Genomic DNA, 24328 nt, shown 5'->3' on the forward strand with positions numbered 1-24328 from the left:
AATAAGAAAATGAAGAAGAAAAAAGAATCTAGGTTTGGCCCCATAATCTGGATCTGCACCAAAATCCAATGGGTTCTTCGTCGACCCATAACACATCCTTCCACCAAGTTCCATGCAAAGCCATTTGCTAGTTTTTGTGTAATCTTGCTAACAAACAAACCAACCAAGAGAAATGAGGGAAAACATAACCTCTTTATCGGAGGTAATCACGTGTCAATGAAGAGAATTGGGACTATCTCTACATACAGGAAAGAAGAAAGACAACTAAAGTATAATTTAAGGACATAGAAGCAACACTATCCTGTTCACTGCTCATTATTACTCTTTTTCTTCTACTGCCAAAACACCAAGTACAGCACTGCACAAGTTCCCCAACTAATGAGTTCTGATGTGGTGAGGGTGCCGGCTAGAAGTTGAAAGTTACACTCAATTAGAATGAATGTGTCAGTGTTAGTGATATAGCTCTTGCTTTCTAACTCCTGCTGCAGAGTCACTTTAAAGTGGTGAGGACTTTGAGGTAGTTGGAATGTGGACGTCCTATGAAAGCCTCTCTGCAAAACCTTGGACAAAAGGCTGCTTTCTTAAAAACAAGATAATTGCTGAGTAACACAAATTATTCATATTGAACGACCATTAACTTTTTTTCTCATCGCAGAATAAGGTTGATATAGTTTGCTTTGGTTTAATTTCAATTATTAATGGGCTTAGCTACATAATAATCTGCAATCAGACAAGGGCCATGGCGTTCTGCAATGACAGCAGAAATGAGCGTTGGGTGCAAATTAAAAAGAAATTGCTCATCCAGTCAGGAGTAGTTTGTCGTAGTGCAAGAAAACAACAAAGCATCTGGACGACTCAGAGGATCCCGATCCATACCAGCTTGTCAGATTTTTTTATTTTCTTATTTTACTATCACTTGCTTAGTCTGACAGCTTCAATGACGTGCTGCATGACAGTGAATAAAATGAAAACGGAGCTCTGCACGCACAACAGTAAAGATGGCGAAGTCTGGAGATTCTCCTACACTCTGTGATTTAGGGCTGTCCCAGAGAAAAGTTTGTCAATCCAAGAGAAAAACGTCTGTCGTCAATCACGACCGACGATCTTACAACGAACGGCGAGGCAAGTCCTCCGGCAGCCAATTCAGTGCCTCCGCAGACAACACGTCAAAAGTCCGAAAACTTAGAACCAAATCCCAACTGCTGCTGTAACTCACGTCTTTCGTACACCATGCACAAAGACAAGAAAGTACGCAAAGTGCACAAACAAGTGAGTGCAATGGTCCTGCAAAGAAAGATGAATGATGCAAGTACATGAAGGGATTTTCTCAAGTATTTTATTTTATTATATATATTTGCATCATGGCTCCAGGTCCCCCACGACCCTCAAAGGACGAGTGGTACAGATGGATATTTGCATCATAATACCGCTGTTGAATGGCTACACTTAAGCAGCGGCAAACAAATGTTAGCTGCTTTGCTAATCGGCATGTGGACATTTGTTGTTGCCTAGCGACCGCAGAGTAAGCGTCACCTAAGCCCATCCCCCCTGGTTTCCTCTTGAGTATCAGTGATTTTGAACTCATCCACTGCATCTCCACCGCTCAATCTTCTCCTCCAACATTAAGGTTTCCATCGACCCCCCACCTTCCTGCTGCTGCTCTGTTAGCAATCAAGAGCTCGGTCGACCAACCTCACGCATTCTCACCAAGCCTCACCTGCTTCATCCCTTTACCCATTACTGTGTGCACATCGGAAAACCGCTGGCCTTTAGATCCGAATCTTATCCATATTAATCTTTGTACTGTTTCCAGCATTTATTAATTTAAACTCCCTTTTATTGCCGCAGTATTTGCATAAGCTGAAAAAAGATAAATATCCCTGGAAGTGGTTCATTTTCTATGGTGATGATATTTAAACACCACATTTGAAAATCAATGTATTTATGAACACACGCACACACACACACACACACACACACGCACACACACACACACACACACACACACACACACACACACCACACACACACAGAGTATTGGTGGAAATTGACTTTCTGTCGTCAATCACAGTACTGTCCGAGGGGCGAGAAATCACTGGCAGACAATTGTATTATTGCCACAGAGTTTGTTTTTCGAAAAGCTCTGTAATAGGTTCACTTACACAAACAGTATTTCCTCCTTCATTTCTGCTTTTAAATTTGAAGTTTATCCTCTGGCTTTCCCAGAGAGGAGAGAGAAGTGCACAGAATAATTCATCGTGTGACCAGAGAGACTCATATTTTGAGTCTAGCTACGAAAAGCTTGAAACAGGAAAAGCTCCTGCATAACCGTTCCCCAAGAAATGAATTACTGCTTGGCATGTGTCATGCAGTATGTGCATCCGTGTGTGTGCGTGTGCGTGTGCGTGTGCGTGTGCGTGTGTGTGTGCGTGTGTGTGTGTGCATGTTTAAATGACCAAAAATAAGCAGAAAAGAGAATATACAACTACTCTGCCTGGCATTGACTTAAGTCCTTTGTTCATACCCCGTCCTGCTATTCTCTCTGTGTGTATAGATCAGTCACAGTCCGTGAACAGAGACAGACGTATACGCACCATTAGGAGACCTTGTGAAAATTAATAGCTCTTTGAGAACAGAAATAAAATGAAAGACACAGACTGTTTCTGTACTGATTTGATTCCCAACTGCTGCTGGCCTCATCAATCAGGCTGTTGGACCACACTGACGTCCCCGTCTGTGACAGTGACACTTTAACATCTCGTGGACAATAACAGACTTACTATACTTTGCACAATCCATTCTCATGTGTATATTTACAACGTATTTCACAATCCCTTCCGTGGTGCTTTTAATATTTTTAGATTTAATTGTGGTTTTTATTTATTTTATTTTATTTTATTTTATTTTATTTTATTTTATTTTATTTTATTTATTTTATTTATTTTATTTATTTTATTTATACTTGCACAAACACACCAAAGCAGATTCCTTGCATTTGTAAACCTACTTGGCAATAAACCCCGATTCCGATTTCTGACTTGATAATCATTTTGGTTCCTTTCATTATCATCACTGAGACACATGTACAAATAATCAATATGGGTCTTATTCGTCCTTTGTCTAAACACACCTCAGGAGATAATGGAGACCTGAAGCTCCTATTAGCCCTTGTTTGATTTTCTGCAATAACAAGTGATTAACACTCACATTTCTCAAAAGATGTATTTCTGTTTCAATTTCCTCACATTTATCTTCACAGGTAATTTGTTACACGCGCAGACTTTGACTTCATGTAATTCCCAGTTTTCAGTGAAAGTGTAAAATTCATATCTGTGAGCGTCCACAGGTTAATTGGCTGGAGGCAGCTGCTGGGAAGCAATTTGTCTCCTCTTATCAGAAAGGCCCTGCCTCAGTCAAGGTCTGTTGTATTCAGTCACACCTTTTCTTTACCGGTTCCCACAGCTGCACAGCACGTAACTCGATCCAATTCTACCCAGATCAAATTCACTTGGTTAAGTGATTTTTTATGGTGAAGTGTGGGTCAAATTCACTAGGGGAGGTAAATTTGATCCACACTGCTGAGAGGTGTGACAGAGAGGTGCTGTTAGGGAAAATAAACTGGGGGGAGAGGAGAGACTGAGGTAATGATGTTGCCTGTCGCCTTTCTCTCCATTTTCTCTATTTTTATGATCTTCTTATTGTTTTCTCTTCACTTCCCTTCTTTTTTCTTTTCTTTCTTATCTTTAAACGCTCGACAGATTTAAAAAAGAAACAAGACAGAGGCACACAATGGACAAGAAACATTTTTAAAAATCTTGTTTTGTCCGTTATGTCTTATGACCAAATACCTACAAGACGTTCCCATCTGGTAACCAACATGGTTGACATGGCAAATATTATACCTGCTAAACATCCGCATTTTCATTTATGAGCGTGCTAACATTGAAATTAAGCTCAAACCATCCTTGTACCTAAGAACAGTTCTTCCCTACCACCTGATACATAAAGATGGACAAAGCGTTTCCACTACCACCCTGAAATTAAGCCAAGATATCCCAAATACAAACGCTGCCATCTTGGCCAATCTCTGCACAGTAGCGATGTGGGGATTGAGCCACGGTATCAGGGTCTCAACTGATACAATGTTCGACCTACTGCCAGACATTTTTATAGCATCAAAATTGAATTAAAACCAACTTACTGGGAACATGAACACGTGGACAAACATTTGTGCGATAATGACAAATGTATTTTAACTTTTGGCCCATGTCCAATCCACTAACATGGAGCAGCCAGCCACCAGGGGACAATCAAGATGCTTTGGTTTCTCTTTTGTGGGTTTGTCTTGTTGTCCATCTTTATAAACAGTTATAAATGATCTGTTAGGACCTATCTTGGATCACGTCCCGAATTAGTGAGCCTGTGTTACAGTTTAACTGTTAAAAACCACTGTCCCTTTTCACAATGCTGTGTTTAGTTATGTGCAGGTACAAACACGAATTGGTCAGGATCAGGGAAAGAAAATGGTTTGGGTAAGAAAATGTAACTTCATGTAGGTTTTTATCGCCATGGTTACAATAATAGGCACACGGGTAAGGTCACAGAAAAACAGTGGTCGTGGTTAGAATAAACCACTTACACAATCAAATAGAAACAGAAAGGAATCTGTCTGACGTGCTGTCAACCCATTCATCAAACCTGTCGTCGCTCCTTCACGAGCTGTGACACTCTGTGGTAGGGGTTCCAAAGTTTTCAGCTCCTGACCCTCAAAATAATGAGAACTGTGACCCCCATCATCCCCAGAGGTGTTTGAAGAATAGAAAGGATTTGAGGTAGTTCACATAAAATCACCTCAGTAAAACCGCAGTGTTCCCTGTGCTGCTGTAAATTGACCTGCCTCGACTGATGCATCAGAATATGAGAAAGCCGATCACATATTTTTTATTTTCATAGCTTTATTTTCTAAATTCTGTTACAATAATGGATAAAAATACATTGGACTGTGAACATGAACATGTTGTTTGGGGGCATTTCTTACAAAGACTGATGCTGTATATGGTTTTACGGATCAGAAGTGATTACACTGTCTATAATGAAAAGCAGTTCAGGTACAAATCTTGCAGACCAGCCAAAAAAAAACAAAACAATGCCTTTAACTCTCTGTATATAAAGTGTGTCTCTACCCTTATTTACAACAAAAACAACAGTGACTGTAAACCTCAGTTAATTTGCTCTATGAGAACTCACGGGAAATGGACCTCGGAGAGAGAGAGGAATGAATAAAAACACGCAAACAAATACTCTACATGAGCTCAGGGCTAAATGACTAAGGGGTGAACGATATTGCACTGGGCAGATCAGTGTCTGAAGGAGACGTATCGCAGCCCTCTCCTTCCTGCTGCTGTCCCACTTTACAACCAGCGCCGCTCCCAGTCGACCACGAGCACCAGAGTCCTGACAAACAGCTGCACCACTCACTCACTCACTCACTCAGGCGCAATTTCATTTACACTATGCACTACTTCAGTTGTCAGTGCAATGCATCTCCACGTGCAATTCTGTTTATATTATGTAAATGATTTACTTTGTGTGCATTATTTCTATTTGAATATTTCATAATGTCAATATTGCATGTTTACTTATTTATGACATTTTTACTGATGCTTTTAAATCTTTTAACCCCTGTGCTGCTGTAGCACACACATCCCTCTGTTGTGTGACGAATAAAAGATCATATTGTCTTATCTTACCTTATTTTATCTTGTCTTATCTTATATTGTCTTATATTGTCTCATCTAATTTCATCTCGTCTTATCTAATCTTATCTTATCTTATCTTATCTTATCTTATCTTATCTTATCTCACCTCACCTCACCTCACCTCATCTCGTCTTACCTTATCTTATCTCGTCTCATTTCGTCTTATCTTATCTTGTCTCATCTTATCTTATCTCTTCATATTTTGTCTTATCTTATCTTATCTGATCTTGTCATGTCTTTTCTCGTCTTATCTTGTCCCGTCTTATTTTAACGCCCACACTGTTGCACAGGACTGTCAGATGTGGGTTGTAAGAAGCTGCCGGCACAGATGACCTACAGGGTGGTTTCTAATGGGAGTCCAGTCTCTCACAGATCTGTTACCATGGCTGTAGACTCTTATATCTGATTCTATTGATCTAATTGTGGACAGACAGATCCATGTGCAATCATCTCAGCATATAACAGAACACAATTCATAACATTCACAAACTCAATATGTAGTCCACCGCATATTATTATTATTCTTTCACTGTCACGTTCCTATTGCCATTACACAGCTTTTGAATAGGATTGAGTCATTTCTGGAACATCTCAGGGAAAACTAGAACGGCATTCAGCAGAGCACATAGCTCCGCCAAGGCTCAGCAGTCCCCTTACATTCATGCTGATCCAGTTCTGTTATTTCCTGACCCACATCCTTTCACCACGTTTAATGGGATTTTGTTGTTTCCACTGTAATCCTGCAAATAAACAAACAAACACAGGTGTAAATTAACAATAAATAAAAATTCACTAACACATAACACCAAAATACTCTATTCTGTACCACACAGCCTCATCTGATTCATTAGCTTTGGATGGTGACGCACCTTCTTTCCAATGACGTCACTTCCTGAGACTCACTGACAGTTCCTCCTGTTTCCAAAACCTTTGACCCGAGTCGAGGCAGATCAGGTCAGCCATTCCCACTGGTAGTCAACTGCTGCAGGGACGTGAACGGCATACTCCACCCACTAGCCATGCTGTGTGGTTCAGCTATTGATCCAATGTGTTCATTAGTCCCTGCTCCAAATTATTAGTAAAGTCACAAGAGGATGCTCGTGTTCATCTCTGCCAGATGAGCTTGAGGTCTTAATCAAGGTAAAGGGGCCGAGCTGCAAAGTATGTAAATAATACTTCCTCACAGGAAATGATCTGGCATTTTATAGAGATTAAAGGTGCGAATAAACTTCCCGTTTCCTGTGCACCCTGCTTTAATTGATCCCAGAGGATTTGTGGAGAGGAGTCTTGACTTTAGTACCGCTACAGCCTTGGGATTTATCGTGGAAATAAGAGTTCACCACCCTCCATGGGAAGAGCAGCTGTTATTTCTCACTACCTGTCTATAAAGTCATCCTCCACAGATTGAACCTTCTGGCGTGAGAGGGTATCGAGGAATTTTATGAAGTTTAAATCCACAGGGATGTAGAAACCCCTTAAAAATAACGAAAGAGTGAGTGCCTTTGTTTTTGTTGAGAGAATTCAGCCTTTCAACTTTTATTTCCTGCTGTTTCCTGTTTTAATCTTTTGTGCAACGAATACAGGCGAGGTGAGACCGAAGGCTATTGGATTAATCTTTCAAAGCTTTATTAATGTTTAAACAGTCGAGTCAAAAGGCAGCACCTGGACAACAAGAAACTCCTGTCAGTCACATGTACCAATATTTTTTGCTCGCTTGAAAATAGGTAGGTTCAAACAAAAAGTGCAGTTTCCCGAGTTGTTTTAACACGTCTGGATTTAAATATCAGGAAATAAAAGCAGAAATTCTTAACTCTCATATTCATCACTTGATCTTAAACCCACAGTTTATTTGATGCACAACAAACACCATTGAATAGACCAATGCTGAATTTGAAGGAGAGCGTACATTTCTGTTTATCGTTTGTAACGAATGCCCTTGAAGAGTGCATTTACAACCACGGGGCTAGAATAAGATCTATCAGACATGGTGGGTCCCTATAACTAGTAGTGTCAAGAAGGGTATCAGACAGCTCCCGCCTTGGGTGGAGCGCAAAAGTAATAAAGCAGCAGGATTCATCGGAGGTCTGGCGATGTTTTAAAACCTTCCCCTTTTCCATTATCAACTTTTCCCTACATAAAATAATCCGCAGAAATCCACAGGGCCAATTTCCCCATGCTTCACCTCCGTATAATCAGGTTTGACTGTGATTCATGGTCAGGGCCTCTCCTCCCAGGAAAAAAAAGATATTGCAGTTAGCAGACCTATAGCAACATGCAATAAATTTCCACCTAATCGACCGACCAGTTGTGGATTGATTCATCCTGGCTGCGATGTAATGTTCTGCTTTGTGTCACTTTGCGTGGGGGGGGGGCCTCAGGTGTGGCTAAACACACAGCAGTGATTTAACACTTCTCTGGCAGCCAGGTGTTCATTTCACTAACAATAGAGCGGCGACGTCACTGTGCCACGGGCCAGCTCCATCCTCTCATGGCAAATTAGAAAAACACGGCCCAGTCGCTGCCTCGCTCGCCGAGTCTCACTTGTAAATGGTCTTTTTATTTAAGGCCATACTCTTTGTCTTGCTAATCAAAGATGCCTCTTGTTTGAAATGCGGCTGAATGAAATGGAGGATGGGATGATGGATGTGGAGAGGCGGCCTGTGGGGAGGAAAGGTTAAGGTATACAGTGGAAGGGGTTCCTGTTTAATTCATGGATTCAATTCTGATTAGGTGTTTTAAACAGATGTGGTAGTGGATACGCTATCTCCTCCTTTCAGTATCAATCCTCGGTGACGAACCTTATTGTGTGAAAAACCCGAGGCTCGGGTTCAGTGAGTCGGTCGGAAAAATTTGATGAAGCAGATAAAGGAAACGTTCAATATCAGAAACAATATAGGTCTAAAGCTGCTGAGAAAAACAAACACATAACTGTGTTCTCTAACGCACGTCGCTGGTGAGCAGATGTTTGGCAGCCCCTAATCCATACGTATGAAATATTGAGGTTGACGGTCTGGCAACAGTCTTCCATGTGGTTTATGGACGGCTCCTTACAGGTCTACTGTTGCTGTGTCTGCAATGCAATTTAAACAAGAATCAAATAAACAAACACAAGCTTTGGGACTACGAAACAAAAGGAAGCCACTGGATTAGATAAGGCCCGGCAGATTTAAGGAATATTGCTCGACAAATATAACACATCTCCGAGGTATCGACGAGAAGACTCAAGATATGATCAACTGCTGGACACAGGCGGAGAGACGGAGACACTCAGCAGACCACTTCTGTTATAAAAAAAGAGCTTTGATGGATTACAGGACAGTAAATTAATATTCCATGGAAGATAGGCGGCTCATTCAGCAGTCAGGAGCAGCTCTCAGGTTTGCCAGACACAGCACTACCTCTGTGCTCTGCTTGTATGCAAAAGACACCACATGGGGGACGACAACTCCTTAATAGCAAGGTTGATATAATTATACACGCACTACGGAATCATTCACGGGGACTTTTCACACGCTCCGAAGTCAGATTACATCAAACTTAAGTGGAGGGGTTCTCTGGAGGTGCTCCAGGGATGTTCAGATGAAATTTAACGGCCGACAAAGACACTCTAAACACAGGTTGTGTTGTGTTGTGCCAGCAGTTTTCTCTTCCGTGAAAGGTACTGACTTTGAAGAACGTATGAGTCAGGGAGGGGCTGAGGTAAATGTCTAATCAAATATTGACCAAACAATAGTGAGCTAATGTAACCAATTAGAATCGCAGACAGGCATTAGTGTTATTGTGCTGACGGAGCGTCTCGATCATAATAAAACGGTGACTAGATATATTTATTTATTTTATTCTCAGAAAACTGTCTGGAGCTGGCTTGTGAACAATTATACATCAAGAACGAAAATGTCTTGACTCAGCAGGACCCCATTGTAATTACTATGACTGTTAGTACTATCACTTAGCAAGATAGTAAAGTTAATTTGTGTCTAAATCGAAGGGATATTTTTTATATTTTGGAAAATACACTTATATTCTGGGCAGCATGGTGGTTGCTGGTTAAAATCCCAGTTGGACAGGGGTCTTTCTGTGTGGAGTTTATATGTTCTCCCCATGTTTGTGTGATATTCTCTGGGTGAAGGTAGGTTAATTGACCATAGGTGTAAATGTCAGTGTGAGTGGTTGTGGCGACCTGTCCAGGGTGAAGCCCTTCCTCCCGCCCAGTGTCACCTGGAATTGGTTGCTACTCCCCCTGTGACACGGTCTATATACAATCCGAACACTAAAATTCTCTCTTTACAAATGATTGATACAACCAAAAAGAGAGAGAGAGAAAACAGAGAGAGACACTTGTGTATCTCCGTTTAGATAAAAGGCCTAAATGAGCACATTGAAGGACGTTTGTGCAGATCTGTCCTTAAACTAAATGTGCAATGTTCTGTTATGTTTCTCCATCCATTCATCCGGTAGCGATACAGCTTATCCTTTAAGCATTAGGGAGGAGCAGGAGCCAATCCCAGCTGACATTGGGTGTAAAGCAGTGTACAACTGGGACAGGTCGACAGCAAATCACAGGACTGACATAAAGACAAACAAAACCATTCAGGGAATTTAAAGTCTCCAATCTCACGCCCTTGGACTGTGGGAGGAAGTAGAAAACTCACCCAGACACAGGAACCTTGCTGTGAGGCTAACCACTGTTACTTTTCAAAACTTTTTAAATAAGCCATATTCTTTTCTCTGTCCCGGCCTTGTATTTCAAATGGCGACTCTTATTATTTATTATTTGTTATCGACACAGCCTCATCAGGAGAAAATCGTCTGGCTTTAACTTCTCTTAGGTCTGAGAATCTGAATTCCAGTTTCATTTATATCTGCTAAAAGAGATATTGTTTGCAGTCCAAACACATCTTTCATTTCTTCTTGGCTGGATCTCTATAATGAAGCTGAAACTTACTAAATCCAGAAATGAATGAATAAAGTGTGGGCTTTTTTTTTTTTGCACTGCAGAGTCAACAGCCGTTCCCTGGCCAGAGGTATACAGCATGAAATGTGTGAAGATTTGTGGGCTGCCCATGGTTATCTCAGAAGGGCTTCTTTGGAAGAAATTATTCAATTTCTGAGTGTCTGTTTGAAATGCGTGCAGTCATCTTCAACAGCTAAAAGAAATGGAAAATGGCAGGAATAAGAATTATAGAGGAAACATGGAACTCTGGCTGAACTAGCTCCGGCTCGGTCTGGCATGATGCTTTGAAAATCCCTGTCGGGACTTTACCAACACAGAAAAACAGGTATTGTAGTAAGAGAGGCAAAACCAAAGCATACAAATTACTCACTTTGAGATGTATCAATATGTTCCCTTCTATCATAACGCATTAATGCTAAAACAGATAGAAATCTGCTTCAGCAAAGTGACTATCGGCAATCAATAGCCTGCGTTTCCGGTTGACTGCAGTGTCTGCCAGCACAGGGCACGCTGCATCGATGCTCACGACACAGCTGAGCGTTTCTGAACAGGCCACATCCAAACAGACGGGATCATTTATTCACTATTACTCATATCTGAATTTGTTATCAAACATCTTAGTCATCGGCAACTTTTAAATCAGAAATCACCAATCAAACAGCAGCAGGGTTATTCTGGGTTTTCAACACAGAGAGAGAAAAAAAGTGATGTTCATAACACCTCAGTGATTACATGTCAACATTTGATGACATAATAAGATTTACACTAGGGGGAGACAAAGTCCCTTCATTGATGGACAAGTTTTGTGTTGTCCAGATTAATGATTTATGATTTGATTTCATGACGAAAAATAGCTGCAACACTTGTGGTCATTCCCAGGCAACAACTTTGGGCAACATCACATTAACAGACTATAAGCTGTGGGGGAAAAAATAAATCCATGTTGCAAAGTACAGAGTGCTTTGTACAGTGAGCTGCTTCAATCCCTTTGTCACCGGTGATACTTGATTGGATTAGTAATTCCCATTCCGGTGCAAAGAAGACGGTGTTCGTAGTCACATCCCGTCCGTGCTGCCGGCATGACGTGAATTAAAATGCTTGCCGGGGCATTGCGACAGTCGGGGGGGGCCTGCATGGCGGTTTAATTGAAACTTATTTTAGTTAAATGTGGGCCACATTACTGGGTTGCCTCCTCAGGGAGCCACAGTGCGACAATGGAGAGAGTGAAGAGGGAGAGACACCGGGAGGCAGGGAGAAGGAGGAGGAGTGTGGAGGTGTGTGTGTGTGTGTGTGGGGGGGGATTGGAATTGCACTTTCACAATGCATCTCAAAGCCATAATGCCGTATTGTTGGAAGGTTTATGGGATGTGTTGCACAATCAATAACCAATTTATGTGCACTTGATAGATGGATAAAGGGTGTGCGTTTAATGTTACCTATTTGCCATTCAGACAATATACCTGACCTTGGTGGGCTTGTGGCGGCATTTCTTCTGTTCAAGCCTCTTCCTCTTGGAGCAAAGCATGCTGGGTGACAGTGGCTTACTCATTATTATTTTTTGTGCATACTAATGAAAACACTACATTTCGAATGGCTGTGCAGAAATAAGCGTGTCTCAGCTATTGCACAGTAATGTCCTCACTATGCGGTCTGCCTTGCTACAGGCATGCCTATGTTGCCATAACAACAGCTGCTGCTATATCCGTCACTGTTATGGGTCACGGCAAACTAAAAGAGCAACATACATCACATGTCTCCCTATAAGTGCCAGTCTTTTCCCACATCCTTCCTCTCAACTCCCACATTCGCCTTTTTACCTCCACGGCCTTTTCTGGCCTCGCTCATGCGGACCAGCTGTGATCGCTGTGAATTAAACTCACCGCCAGTCTTCAGCTCCGTGAAGACTGGCAATTAAAACACACATACAAGTCTACATCAAGCGCGAAGAAAATTCCTCCTGTCGGCTCCTACCCTGCACTGTTAATGAGAGCTGGATAACACAAGAGCTGCTCACGGTGGCTGGTTTAGAGTCCACATCTTCCCTTTCAACGAAGCGAGAAGATGAGAACCTAGGACGCGGGCAGCCAATACTCAATATTGCGTTTTCCTTTGAACGCCCTGGTGATGGTGTAAATGTGGACTCTTATTTCTATAGGATGGCTGCAATCACACTGTAACGAGACGTTTTCGGATGGACAAAAAAAGGAGCTTCAGCGTGGAGGATGGAATGCATTGTATTTAATAGTTTAAAAGCAGCTCACTCGCACAGGAGATGTTGAATCTGTTCTAGACAACAAACAGCACTGAATGACTGAATCACTACATATATACATTTCTACAGTTTCGCACAATAGAAATAGGCACGCACTGATTCTCGATAGCCATATTACTACATCGGCAACAGTCAAAGCCCAGGAGAGTACAGTTTGGAGTAACAGTTTGCAGTTCAGCTCGACCCACTGAACGTAACTGGGATGTTACAGGGATTAAAGATTTGCACGGAGGAGAGTATAGGAGAAACCTCTAGCTGAACTTAGATCAAATAGTGTGACTTGATATGGTTTCACATGTTATAAATGTTTCCATTACACAAAACGGTAAATGCACATCCAGTCAGTATAAAAATCGATGCAATCCATTTTCCTTAAAAAGACATTAAAAAGATATCGGCCGGTACAAATACAGCTGTGACCCAAAATCTCAGCATGGTCTATAAAATTGTAATAAAACGAAATGAACCAATCAAACAGCACAGAGTCAGTATAACAGCAGCAGGACAGATTCTTTCCTCCGCTTGTATATATATATATATATACATACATACACACACACATAGGTTGTAAATCACATAGGCAACACTCACTACTAAGAGAATGTGTAGTAACTCTATGCGCTGGCCACTCTGAATAAAGCATGGTTGGTATTTTTCAGATTTGAAGTGCAGGACACTGACAGTTTAGTTTTTTGAACTGCTGCGTTTATGCTCTCTGATGCCTGCATGAGGGAAAACAAGAATAATAAAAGATGAGCGGAAAAGGAGGTGGAAATTTCGGAGCACTTGAACATCTTTTGAATGGCTCTCCACAAGACACAGTCGATACACAGGGGAGGTCGTTTGGTTTGATTCCCACGGCTGTCTGCGCGTAGAGACACCTTCATAGAGGCACAGACTGGGTCGTGCCTCTTGGTCGGTTGGTCAGTACCTGAAAAGAGCAGAGAACATGTTCCCTCTTAATCAACACGGAATGATTCACATGCTAAATAACCAGTGTTGTATGTGTAATATTAAACAAAATACAAATGCCACATCATCTAATTCACAGAGGATTATGATAATTCAGGATTCCTATTTCCTATACATGCAAATGGCATACATGTTAGATTTAGATTCACCTTCGCAGAGCAGAGCAAGAGGAGACTGTTTTTTATATATCTTACATATCATCTCATAATAACTGTTAACTTGAATTACTTCAAATTATACCACTTTTCACATAAGAGAAATTCTTTTTTTAAATGGGTAATCATTGATAATGGGAGAGATTGCATACACGAGTGCAAATGGAGGACGGAAAATGGAAGGAATGACAGCAGCTTTTGAAGAGAACGCACAATACGAGACAGATAAGGTGCTGAAGCGAAAGGACTCCACGACAGAGCTTTGACAGTTATGACATATCATAAAAGGTACAAACGATGAGTTGGAAGAGAGCGGAATGGTTTCACTGGGAAAAGAGTCACATGTAAAATACCGTGTCACTGACAACCGACTTTTATTCGGTAACAGGAGCGGCCGCATTGTCTTTCTGCTCAGAGGGAACGGCTAGGTAGTTTGTCCTGCGGGCAGATCAGTAGAAAAGCAGAGGAGAGTCTAAGAACTGGTTGTAGGGATCGCTCTCGTCACCCAACGCCACAGATTAGAGCTGGTCGAAGTTTGAACAACTTTCACATTGGTGCAGCGCGACTGAATTTCGAGTTTTTGAGGCGGTGATGCTTTAATATCCACTCCAATACATGAATGTTTATTTTAAAGGGTAAACCCATGGACTGTAAATAAAAATGGACGACATGAAAGCTTCACAAGAGTGAAGCCAAATGATCTTGAGCACCCCCTAGTGGTCATAAACCCTGCCTCCTCCATGTTAATGGAGGGACATGGACCAAACTAAAAAAAAAAGTTTTCTCAAATATGGTTTCTGTCATTGTAGGTACGTATTATCACAGTTTGGTTTCAATTGATTATCTGATGCTCTAAAAACAGGGTGGAACTTCATGATTGACAGCTGAGACTGACTCGTGATTGGCCAAGCGTGTGGTCACTCCACAATCACTACTGCACTCTGGCTCTAAAGGAAATTATTTTTTGTACAATTTGAAGAAGTGGAGACATGTCATCCATCTTTATAAACAGTCTATTGATAGAACCATCACTGTAATGTGACTGGTGGAGATCTACTATAAGCTGCACATCAGAGGACATGACACCTTTATACAGTATATAACAGTAATTCTTCATATTGTTAAAAAACCATGGTACCTTTGCTCAATATGAATTTCATTCATTGGAGCTGCATAGAAACAGTAACAGTAGATGAAGCAAAAAACATCCGAGTGAAAAGAATTTCGTGACTCCGTCAGCAAATTTAAAATCCAGCCTCATTTTGTCGCTCTGACAAATTATTACTGTTGCTGCTACGTTCCATCTTTTCCCACAGCAACAAGACAAATACGATCTGGGCCACTAATGCATCACAAAATGTAACCTCACAATGTTCTAGATGTGGTATAAATCCATTAAGCCCAGGTAGCGGTTGACCACAGAGCAGCCTCTCTGAGTGGGTGTAGCTCCTCACTGACGGATGCATTGTTGTCCTACAGGTCAATAATGGCTGCGGGGCGGCCACAACACATCAAGTCTTTCAGTTGCAGGAAATGAAGTTTACAGACTGATACACATTCGATCACTTGATGCTTAACTCAATGTGCCGCCCTGATCTGCACATGGATCGATAAACTTTACCTAAATGCTGAGGCTGAAGTGGAATTTAATCTCCATCTTAAAAAAACATTAGTCGATAGCAGCCTAATGGCCTGAAAGTGCCGTTAAAAGTTACACACAAGTGTACATTACATTCCATGATCATTATTGACCGACTTCAGCTTTTGCATTCAACAAAATGCATAGATACATATTCTACGTTGTGCTGTTCTATGTTTGTCGTTATGTAATGTTATTGTATGTTATTATGTATAAAAGTGCAGTTATCTAACATATTCTTAGGATTATTCAGAAAAATACATGTGATATACAGCAAAATATAATCTTAAAGAATAGGTGTTCAATTAACACTGGTTGTAAATCTCAAATTCTTCTGTTATAGTTGATTCAGGTGTTATTTAAGGCAGCATAAATAATACTACTACTAATAATAAGCAATTTTCTTGATTAATCATTTAATCCATAAAATGACAGAAAGTTATATTCAATGAATGACCTTAAGTAACTAAGAAAAGCAGCAAATCCGTATATTTGAGTTTGATATTTTTTGATTGAAAAATGACAAAACTAATTATTCAGCTGTTAAAATAGTGGCAGCTGTAGTGTTTATCAAATTCAATGGTTTCTGAGGACACAGTTGTGTCATAGTTTTACTGGTTTGTATTGACATTGTACATTTATTTATGTTATTTTTGAAGAATTAGTTTTGAATTATGTCGGTTCTTCCGGGGGACTTTTGTGGGAAATGTTGGTTCCCCTAGTAAAAACACAGTAAACAGAAACCCCTTACTGCTGCAGAGTATCTTAAGGTTGTTGTGCTTTGTTGCCTAGCATTCAGCCCAATGTATAATTACCATTCTGAACACAGACAGTATTAGAAATGCCCTGTTTGGGGCTTTATGTGTCACTGCAGGAGACGGACTTGGAACCAGGATTAATTGTTTGCGAAGCCACAATGTCTCCATCAGCACATGTGCAGTGTGTTATCAGTGATTGTTCTGTTAGGGGACACCAATTGCCTGTGCAAAAGTTGTCAACCTGGATCGGCCCTGGTCACATCATGACAATCCGGTGGGACAGATGCCCTCGGGTGTTTGTCAGCCCTGTTTCTGAGGGAGCTGCAAATCTACCACTGATGTAAAAAGGTTTGTTTAGAAACAAGAGCAGTCAGCAGTGCCGAGAATTATTCAGGCCTGTCAGAAGGTGTGAGTAAAAAGAAAGATCACTGACTACAGACTACAAACCGATATGGTGTAGACTCAATTACCTCTCTGTATGTCTTCCTGTTCCCTTGCCTGCCTGACTCTTTTCCTCTTCCTCTTCGCCCTCCTAAATCTGTCTTGCCGACATGTTTCTGAGATTTTAAATGACTATGATGTAATAACCAGAAATTCAAGCATTGGAAAGGAAACACTTTCAGTTAATTGACGCACACCTTCTTGCTGCGTTTTGAGAAAAGAGAAACTTGCATGTATTTTGAGGTGCCAACAACGGGTCTGCTTTTGGGACACTGTTTTCAATTAGCCGACTCAAACTTATCTGCGATTGAGTTTGTTTGCGCGCCGCTGTTGGAGACTCACGCTGTGTCCTGCGCCTGCTCATCAGATTTGGTGATCTTCCTGTAGCAGTAGACCATTTCTACCAGCAGCCACAGGGTCAAGCAAACCAGCAGCACATACATCATGATCCCGGAGTAGAGCGCCGCGGCGTCGTTAGTGGCTGTGGAGAGCAAACAGCAACCAACATGTATTATTCAATATGCATCCCTCCTCTGAATGGTTTTTGATTTTGTTGTTGTTGAATGGAGTAGGGCAGAATTATTTATTCATGGATTTAAGGAGGTCATGCTAATCATGTTCATTTATGTGCAACACTGCTGACCCAAGATAAACTCAGTCACAACAATTATTTCTACATCATTTTGCTGAATGGAAAGTGCAACTCAATATAAAGTTTTTACTATGCAGCTGACCTTGAAGCAAAGTCATGTTTTCTGGGTGAACTTCCTGTTTGTCATATTTAAAAAATGATGTACAAACTTTGTTGCATACCCAACATTATGACTATACCTGTGTTATAACAATAGTAGAGCCTATACTGAGTTAAAGGAGCCTTGTGGAGTTTTTTTGGGATAAACTAAACCAGCATGTACTAACATGGCGGAGTCAACTTTACATCCATCTTTACTCATGAGCAGTCTTGTTCTTTACTGTCTTTGCTGCTGCATTGGTACATATTTTATGTTGTTGTGCTAACAGCTGTCAATCAGCAGAGAAGCATGAAACTACTTGTACACATGTATCCATACATAAACATACACATGTATATAATTTTTCCACTTGTAAAAACACTGCTCGATTTAAGACTACTACTAAAACTCCACAAAGTACCTTTAAATATGAAATAAGAGGAATATGCAAGGTCACAGTGGTTCTCAGGGCACAGATGTTACATTTACATATAACCACCTCATGTTTTAGGTCATATTCTGATTTCATGTGTGCAAGGATAAGGGTAATAACATTCTAACTAATTCATGAAGTTTTATTATTGCATTTGTTTAAACTTTCAAGTCTGTCTTAAATCACTACTCATAAGCCTGCTGAAGCTGTTCCGCTGGCTGCAAACCGTCCTCCTGCTCATTCTTTTCAACAAGCCTCCAAGTAGTCGAGGGGGCAAATTACAGTCCTTGTTCTGTGCAAATATTCCAAAGTTAAGTTAAAATGAAGCTCCAGCAGTCAGGAGCTCATTAAACGAAATGGCAAACACCCAATGTTAAAACAGTATGAAACACCCTCTTTAGACAGTGAGTGAGCAACAGAAATAGGAAATTACACACAGAAAGAGGACTGTGGATTTCTCTCAATGCCCAGTATGAACAGGAGAAATTATTACAGCGTTGCAAAACAGTTTGACATGTACATACGAGCATGTGACTATATTTTACAATCACATTTGGAAAAAATAAAACCTGTGCTTTAATACATTTAATTTGAATGTCATTACGAGCCACCGTGAACCACCCTACCGTTGAGTGTGTACCAAATACCACAGAGCCTGCTGACCAGACGGCTGACAGCTTCCACCGATTTGATTCTGCAGCCTCTGCAAATAGACCCTATTAGTGTAATATAACCCCTTAGATGGGAAAAGCAGAGATATGTTTGTCGTGAACAAATCCATTTTACTTCTATGGGCAACGTTACCGTAACATGATTCCCAGGCTATGATGTACAATACACTGGCTGTAAAGGCTCTGTGAAATTTGATGCCACTGTTGTATGAGATGTAGAAGTAGAGGCTTTTATTTAGAGTAAGTATTAAAGGAATCAAACAGTTGTACATTTTATAGACTTTGGAGGATTCATAGAAGCTTGTTTTTTCCTCTAAATATGAAACAAACCCTGCTTTGTAAACGACCTCTGATAATCAACTACCTCTTGCAAGCAGATCAAGATGTTACATAAAGGAATGGGAAGAGTTAAGTTGCTCCAAATATACATGTTGTATTGTATATTCGATCAATGATGGAATGTGACACATCCAGCAAGCCAAGCATCCAGGAAGCAGAATACATTACCCCTCTTAATAGATAGCAAAGAAGCTGGTTTGAATTAATCCCTTCACTGACAACAGAAGAAAGTGCTGATGGACAATAAGGCAGACAAAACAAAACACACAATTATTTCCACGTCATCACAGAGGGGAGGAGGAGAGTGGTGTTGTTAGTGGCTGTTTTCACTGAGTGAGCAGTGAGCTGGAAATATAGGATCAAATGCAAAGAACCATTTAAAGCATTCTGATGAACGCTTTATGCCACATCACAGGAGGGGGGCAGCACAGAGAGAACACCAGGTACACGGGAAATAACACAGTGCACGGGGTGGTGGTTCCATTATTAGGGATTTTAAATGAACACATCTGTCTCTCCAGATTATACTGTGTGCAGCTGTATCAGTCACTCTGTGTTGTGCAAAACTGCAATGGAATTATCAGTTATTATGTCCTGCGTCAGCAAAACACGCTGTTCTTCGTGATTCTTGTATTTGTTTTAATTAACCATTTGATGTGCTGTATTCATCTGCTGATTCCCGAATGTCTCCTCTTTTCAGGTCTCTTTTGAAATAACAACGAGACCCCCTGTTTGGATAAAGATTAAATAAAACTAAATACATCCGTTCTGTTGATGTTGTAATGCAGGAAAAAGACTTTGCACGGACTGTAAACACAGACTCCTGTGGAGACACTGCTGGGCCACTACTGGCTTTATAAGAGCTGAATATGAATTATACATTTCCTTTGGAGCAGGGAAAACTTTTCCATCTTTAAAAGTTGAAATAACACTACTCTGTTATGCATTAGACTGTGTCAATTGCAAAAGCATATTTTATAACACTTGAAGTGTCAGATCGGAGCTGAGGTGTGCTCTCTGCTCGACTGTCTGCCTATTTCTGGTAACCTCACCGGTGGCATGCCACTGCCTGTGAAGCACTTAGCACTTAGAGCTCTGAACAACTGTGTGTGCTGCTCTGTAATATCCCTGCTTAAGTGATTGGTGTCATCACAGTCACTGAACACTGAGCTGTGCTGACATGGAAACCAAGCGTTTGATTAAACCTTAGCACAGAATAAGAGTGAAGAAAGTGGAAAGAAATGAGCCACACCTTTCTCTTTCACCTTCAGCGTGATGTTCTTCATGAAGTTCGAAGGGGGAATGAAGTCCTTGAACTCGCGCGTCACGTGGCACTCATAAATACCACTGTCATTGAAGGTGACATTATGGATTTGAATGGAGACCTCTTGAAAGTCGTAGCTCCCCTTCCAGGTAAGACGGCCCTTAAATTGTCCGGCCTGTGGTGATAGCATGCGTTTCTCATAGTTGTATATCTAGGACAGAGGAAAAACAAGCAGGTATGCATAAAATATACAAACAGCTGATGACTTTATGGTATGAACACTCACATACATGTTGTACACTGTGCAATAATGTCAAGGCCACTTACATGAACTGTTGGGATGTCATTTGTTGGCTTGTAGTACCAATTCACATGTGTCTTTGGTTTGAGCTCCTCCCTCTTCATACAGAAGATGCAGGTCAACAGCATGGATTTCCCCAGGACGGCTTCTGTCGCCGAGGGGACTTCGACACATACTGGCTGGCCTAGGTGGACTGGAGAAGCATAGAAGTGTTACACACATTTAGTGCAGTTAAAATGTGTGTGTTTAAAGTCCCTATCCACTCGGAAATGTGTTTTCCTTGTTGTATCTTCACTTGGATGTTTGGTCTTCACTGAGCAGAATGGCGTGAGTTTGACACTAGAAAGGTGTTTATCTGAAGTTATGTGCTCACTTGAAGTCCCTGTTTAAGATGAATGAGTACATAATGATTTGTGACACTTTTCAGTTGAAGTAGCAGACATCGTTGATGGATAGACTTCTTTTTATTTCAAACTATTTTGTCGATAAGCCAGTAAAGAAAGAAATGATTTAAATCGGGATTTAAATGTCTGGATCTGAATTTCAGTGTATATATTCAGTATGAGTATAAACCATATACAGCAGCAGTTTTCTTTGTTCATCAAGAGCATTTCGATGTAAAAGTGCATAAAGATGAAGCTTTAATTCATCCTGTCCAAATCACTAACTGTGCATCCTGTGCAAACATTGTGTCGGCCTTTCCTGTTTTATTCTGAAATAACTTTCCTGCCTGTGTTTTTCTCCACCAGTTTCCCGTTGAACCCGTGTCTTATTAGTAATCTCATTAAGTCTCAGTTCACTTAAACCCTTGTGTCTCCACTTTTCAATTGCTAGATTGACATGTTTACAATCGAGCGCTTTACGTCTTTTCTGGACTTTGAATTTCTGGCCTGCTCCTTATTTGGATTTGTTTCCTTATTCGGACTGCTCTCTGTGCTGTCCCATGCTGTTTTATCAATTTATTTTATTGTAACATCCGACTTTGGGTCCTTCCTCTGTATCTGTACTGTACTCTACTGTTTGTTACAGATTACATCTAATGTGCGTACAACCACACACACACCACTGTGACACACGTTTCATCTGTAAGCTGGCCCAGTCTTTCTTATTGAGGTCATCAGCTCCTGCATGTTGAATACAGCGTTCCAAAACTCAGCAGGTGTTGAAAAGGCATCAATTGAATTATACAGCCCTGTGAACACTGGAGAGACTTGAGTCACAACACTGACAACAAATCCAACTCATCCAGGCCATTAAGCACTAACGATGACCTGTGCCCATTTGCATCAGCTGGCAGAGGGTGGAGTAAATGGAGGGACTGAGTGTTGAATGGCGGAAGTGTGGGTTTTGTAGGAGGAGGACAGCAAGGCATTGTGGGCCAGAATTGATTGATACATCGCGTAAATGCATTAAGAGACAGAATAATTAGAGGGAGGCCGAGGAATATAAACAGGGATGGATTTCATGTGAAGCGAGGCAGTTAGCTCAGCCATCACAACACATGGATGCCTTTGTGTGACTGTCGCAACGTTGGGCCCAGTGCTCTTATATAATGACCCACAGTCGCCCCCGGGGCAGACAGTGACAACATCGATTCCATCTCATCTTCCTGTTTTTTTTCCCTCTTCCCTTTACTGAGGGCCAATGCAAACACACGAAACGAGGGCAGAGAAATATGGAGATAGAAGGAGAGAGATTTGGAGGGAATCAGGGAAAGGGAGAAAGAACGAGAAGGAGATTAACCTTGGTGTCCTCTGCTCAATGGTTTCACTTAAAAGCTGTTAACAAGGCCCATCTGTGCATGTAAGTCACACTGAAATGGGCCATGCAGCATTCACAATGTCAAACTAATAATAACTGCAATAAAAATGTTCCATCTGTGCAATTTCAATTTCATATATCTGCAATATTGTTACACTCCTGTCTACGCTGAACATATGGCTTTGTATTCTTCATAGTTCCTTGTGTTCGTACTGTTTTCTTTTATGTCTTTATTACTTTTGCAGAGTTTGTATTTCACCCTCACCTTTCTGCTGCTGTAACCAGAGGCAGATCTTGGATTTTTCTAAATCAGGGGCCATAAAGGGGCCACATTTTACACAGAGGGGGGGCCAACTATATGCCCAACATCCATGCCTGATTCAGTAAGCTGCACATTTAAGTCATTCCTTGTTTACTGTTGAAACCCACTGTGTAAAAAAAAAAATTCAATGAATTGGGTCCGGACTTTCTCTGGAGTTTATCTTTCACCTGAACGATGCAGCAGGAGATTCTCCACTCAGACGTGTTCACAACAACAAATCTCCAGAGCGTTAAAGTGATGGGTGGCGCAGCAGGCAGAGGCAGAACGTAAAGTATAAGCTGCGGAGATCACATGTTTTTGTTTACAGCACATCAACACCAGCGTCGGCCCTTATTACCAAAAGTTCTCTAGACAATTTTGTTGGTGTCTTCTACATGTGTGGCTCCACTTTTTCATCCTGTGAGTCTGTCACAGGTTACGCCTACGCAGTGAATCATCCGGAGAATCTCCTGCCGTGCTCTCACGGTGACTCACTGTGACATTATCCAGAGTTTTTACCTTAGGGGCTGGCAGGAAAAACTCTGTAGAATGTCTGGAGCATCGCACTCGGATATTTGCATTTTCACATGCAGCCCCACCGGATTACGTCAGATTATCCAGAGTTCGGTGCGTGTTTGAAAGCTTGGCCTGACAGGACAGGGCCAATAAGATTATAGATGGAGCAAGTGCCCCCCTGGGCCCTGCCTCTGGATCCATCTCCCTGGCTGCAACAAGGGAAATCTACCCACAGTGGGACTATTAAAGCACTATCTTATCTTAAACTATTTTCAACATCTCTCTTACAGGTCATACTTACCAACTAAAAGCAAAAGTGCCAAAGTGTGCAGCTGAACTCTGGGTTGAGTTACCATATTAAGCTGCTGGTGCACACAGGTCCTTTCTGGGGCTTTCTGGTTCTTTTGGTGGAAGTTTCCAGGAGGTGACTTCAGAACCACGGACAGCGCCTCTCCTCGGCAGATGCGCGCGGGTGGAAAATCCAAACAACAACAACAAAAAAAACCAGGATGTCAAAGTACAACGTGTGGAGAAAAATAGAGTTTTAACGCAAGAGTGAATTTCAGTCCTCCGACAAGCACCCGGCTCGCATTTCATCATCCACCGAGAAACAACTAAACTCCATTGTTCCCTCCACTCGGTGAAATAAACAAGTCCGTGGTGAGGTGTGATGCAACAGCTCCTTCGCCCACAGGTGCTGTCATTCAGTCCGGGTCCATGCGCACACACACACACACACACACACACACACAAACTCACACACACCACGACAGAGGGCGAGATGATGAAGATGATGATGAAGAACAGGAACCTGTGGATTCTCGAAAGACGATTCAGTCGCGTTCACTCACAGAGCAGCAGAAACACTGATGCCGCGTCTCCTCCGCTCGCAGAATAGCACCATAGACAGTCTGGAGTCTGTTTCCTGCATTAAAGATGACTGATGACTTCTCTCCCAGCCGAGGATCCCTGCCTTTGTTTTTCTAGCAGTCACAGGCGCGCAGGCTGCGATGCGCATGCGCGAGTCACTCCCTCTGACTCCACTCTGACCACATCCCCGT

General features: G+C 41.5%; 1 protein-coding gene across 4 annotated transcripts; it reads right to left on the minus strand.

The window, feature by feature from the left end:
• Positions 1 to 12931: 12931 nt before the first annotated feature.
• Positions 12932 to 24282, minus strand: scn3b (sodium channel, voltage-gated, type III, beta). Of its 4 annotated transcripts, XM_035155353.2 has the most exons (6): positions 23569 to 24279; positions 20716 to 20882; positions 20377 to 20599; positions 17293 to 17431; positions 14466 to 14550; positions 12932 to 13916 (listed from the first exon to the last, which is right to left on the minus strand). In XM_035155353.2, the coding sequence occupies exons 1-5, from the start codon at positions 23621 to 23623 to the stop codon at positions 14487 to 14489; spliced, it is 648 nt and encodes a 215-aa protein (XP_035011244.1). In that variant the 5' UTR covers positions 23624 to 24279; the 3' UTR covers positions 12932 to 13916; positions 14466 to 14486. The 4 variants fall into 4 exon arrangements, with proteins under 4 accessions (XP_035011244.1, XP_035011247.1, XP_035011243.1 ...); XM_035155356.2 differs by lacking the exon at positions 14466 to 14550; XM_035155352.2 differs by lacking the exons at positions 14466 to 14550; positions 17293 to 17431.
• Between the last annotated feature and the right edge of the window lie 46 nt (positions 24283 to 24328).

This window comes from Hippoglossus stenolepis, chromosome 4, assembly GCF_022539355.2.
Source record: "Hippoglossus stenolepis isolate QCI-W04-F060 chromosome 4, HSTE1.2, whole genome shotgun sequence".
In the NCBI taxonomy this organism is placed as follows: Eukaryota; Metazoa; Chordata; class Actinopteri; order Pleuronectiformes; family Pleuronectidae; genus Hippoglossus; species Hippoglossus stenolepis.

What these genes read in the sequence shown, in the direction of transcription:
- scn3b (XM_035155352.2), bottom strand. Translation starts at nt 23,623, where the DNA reads ATGGTAACTCAACCCAGAGTTCAGCTGCACACTTTGGCACTTTTGCTT. An exon ending in GGCACTTTTGCTTTTAGTTG is followed by an intron (nt 20,883 to 23,568) that starts GTAAGTATGACC and finishes ATGCTTCTCCAG; the next exon opens with TCCACCTAGGCCAGCCAGTA. An exon ending in ATGACATCCCAACAGTTCAT is followed by an intron (nt 20,600 to 20,715) that starts GTAAGTGGCCTT and finishes CCTCTGTCCTAG; the next exon opens with ATATACAACTATGAGAAACG.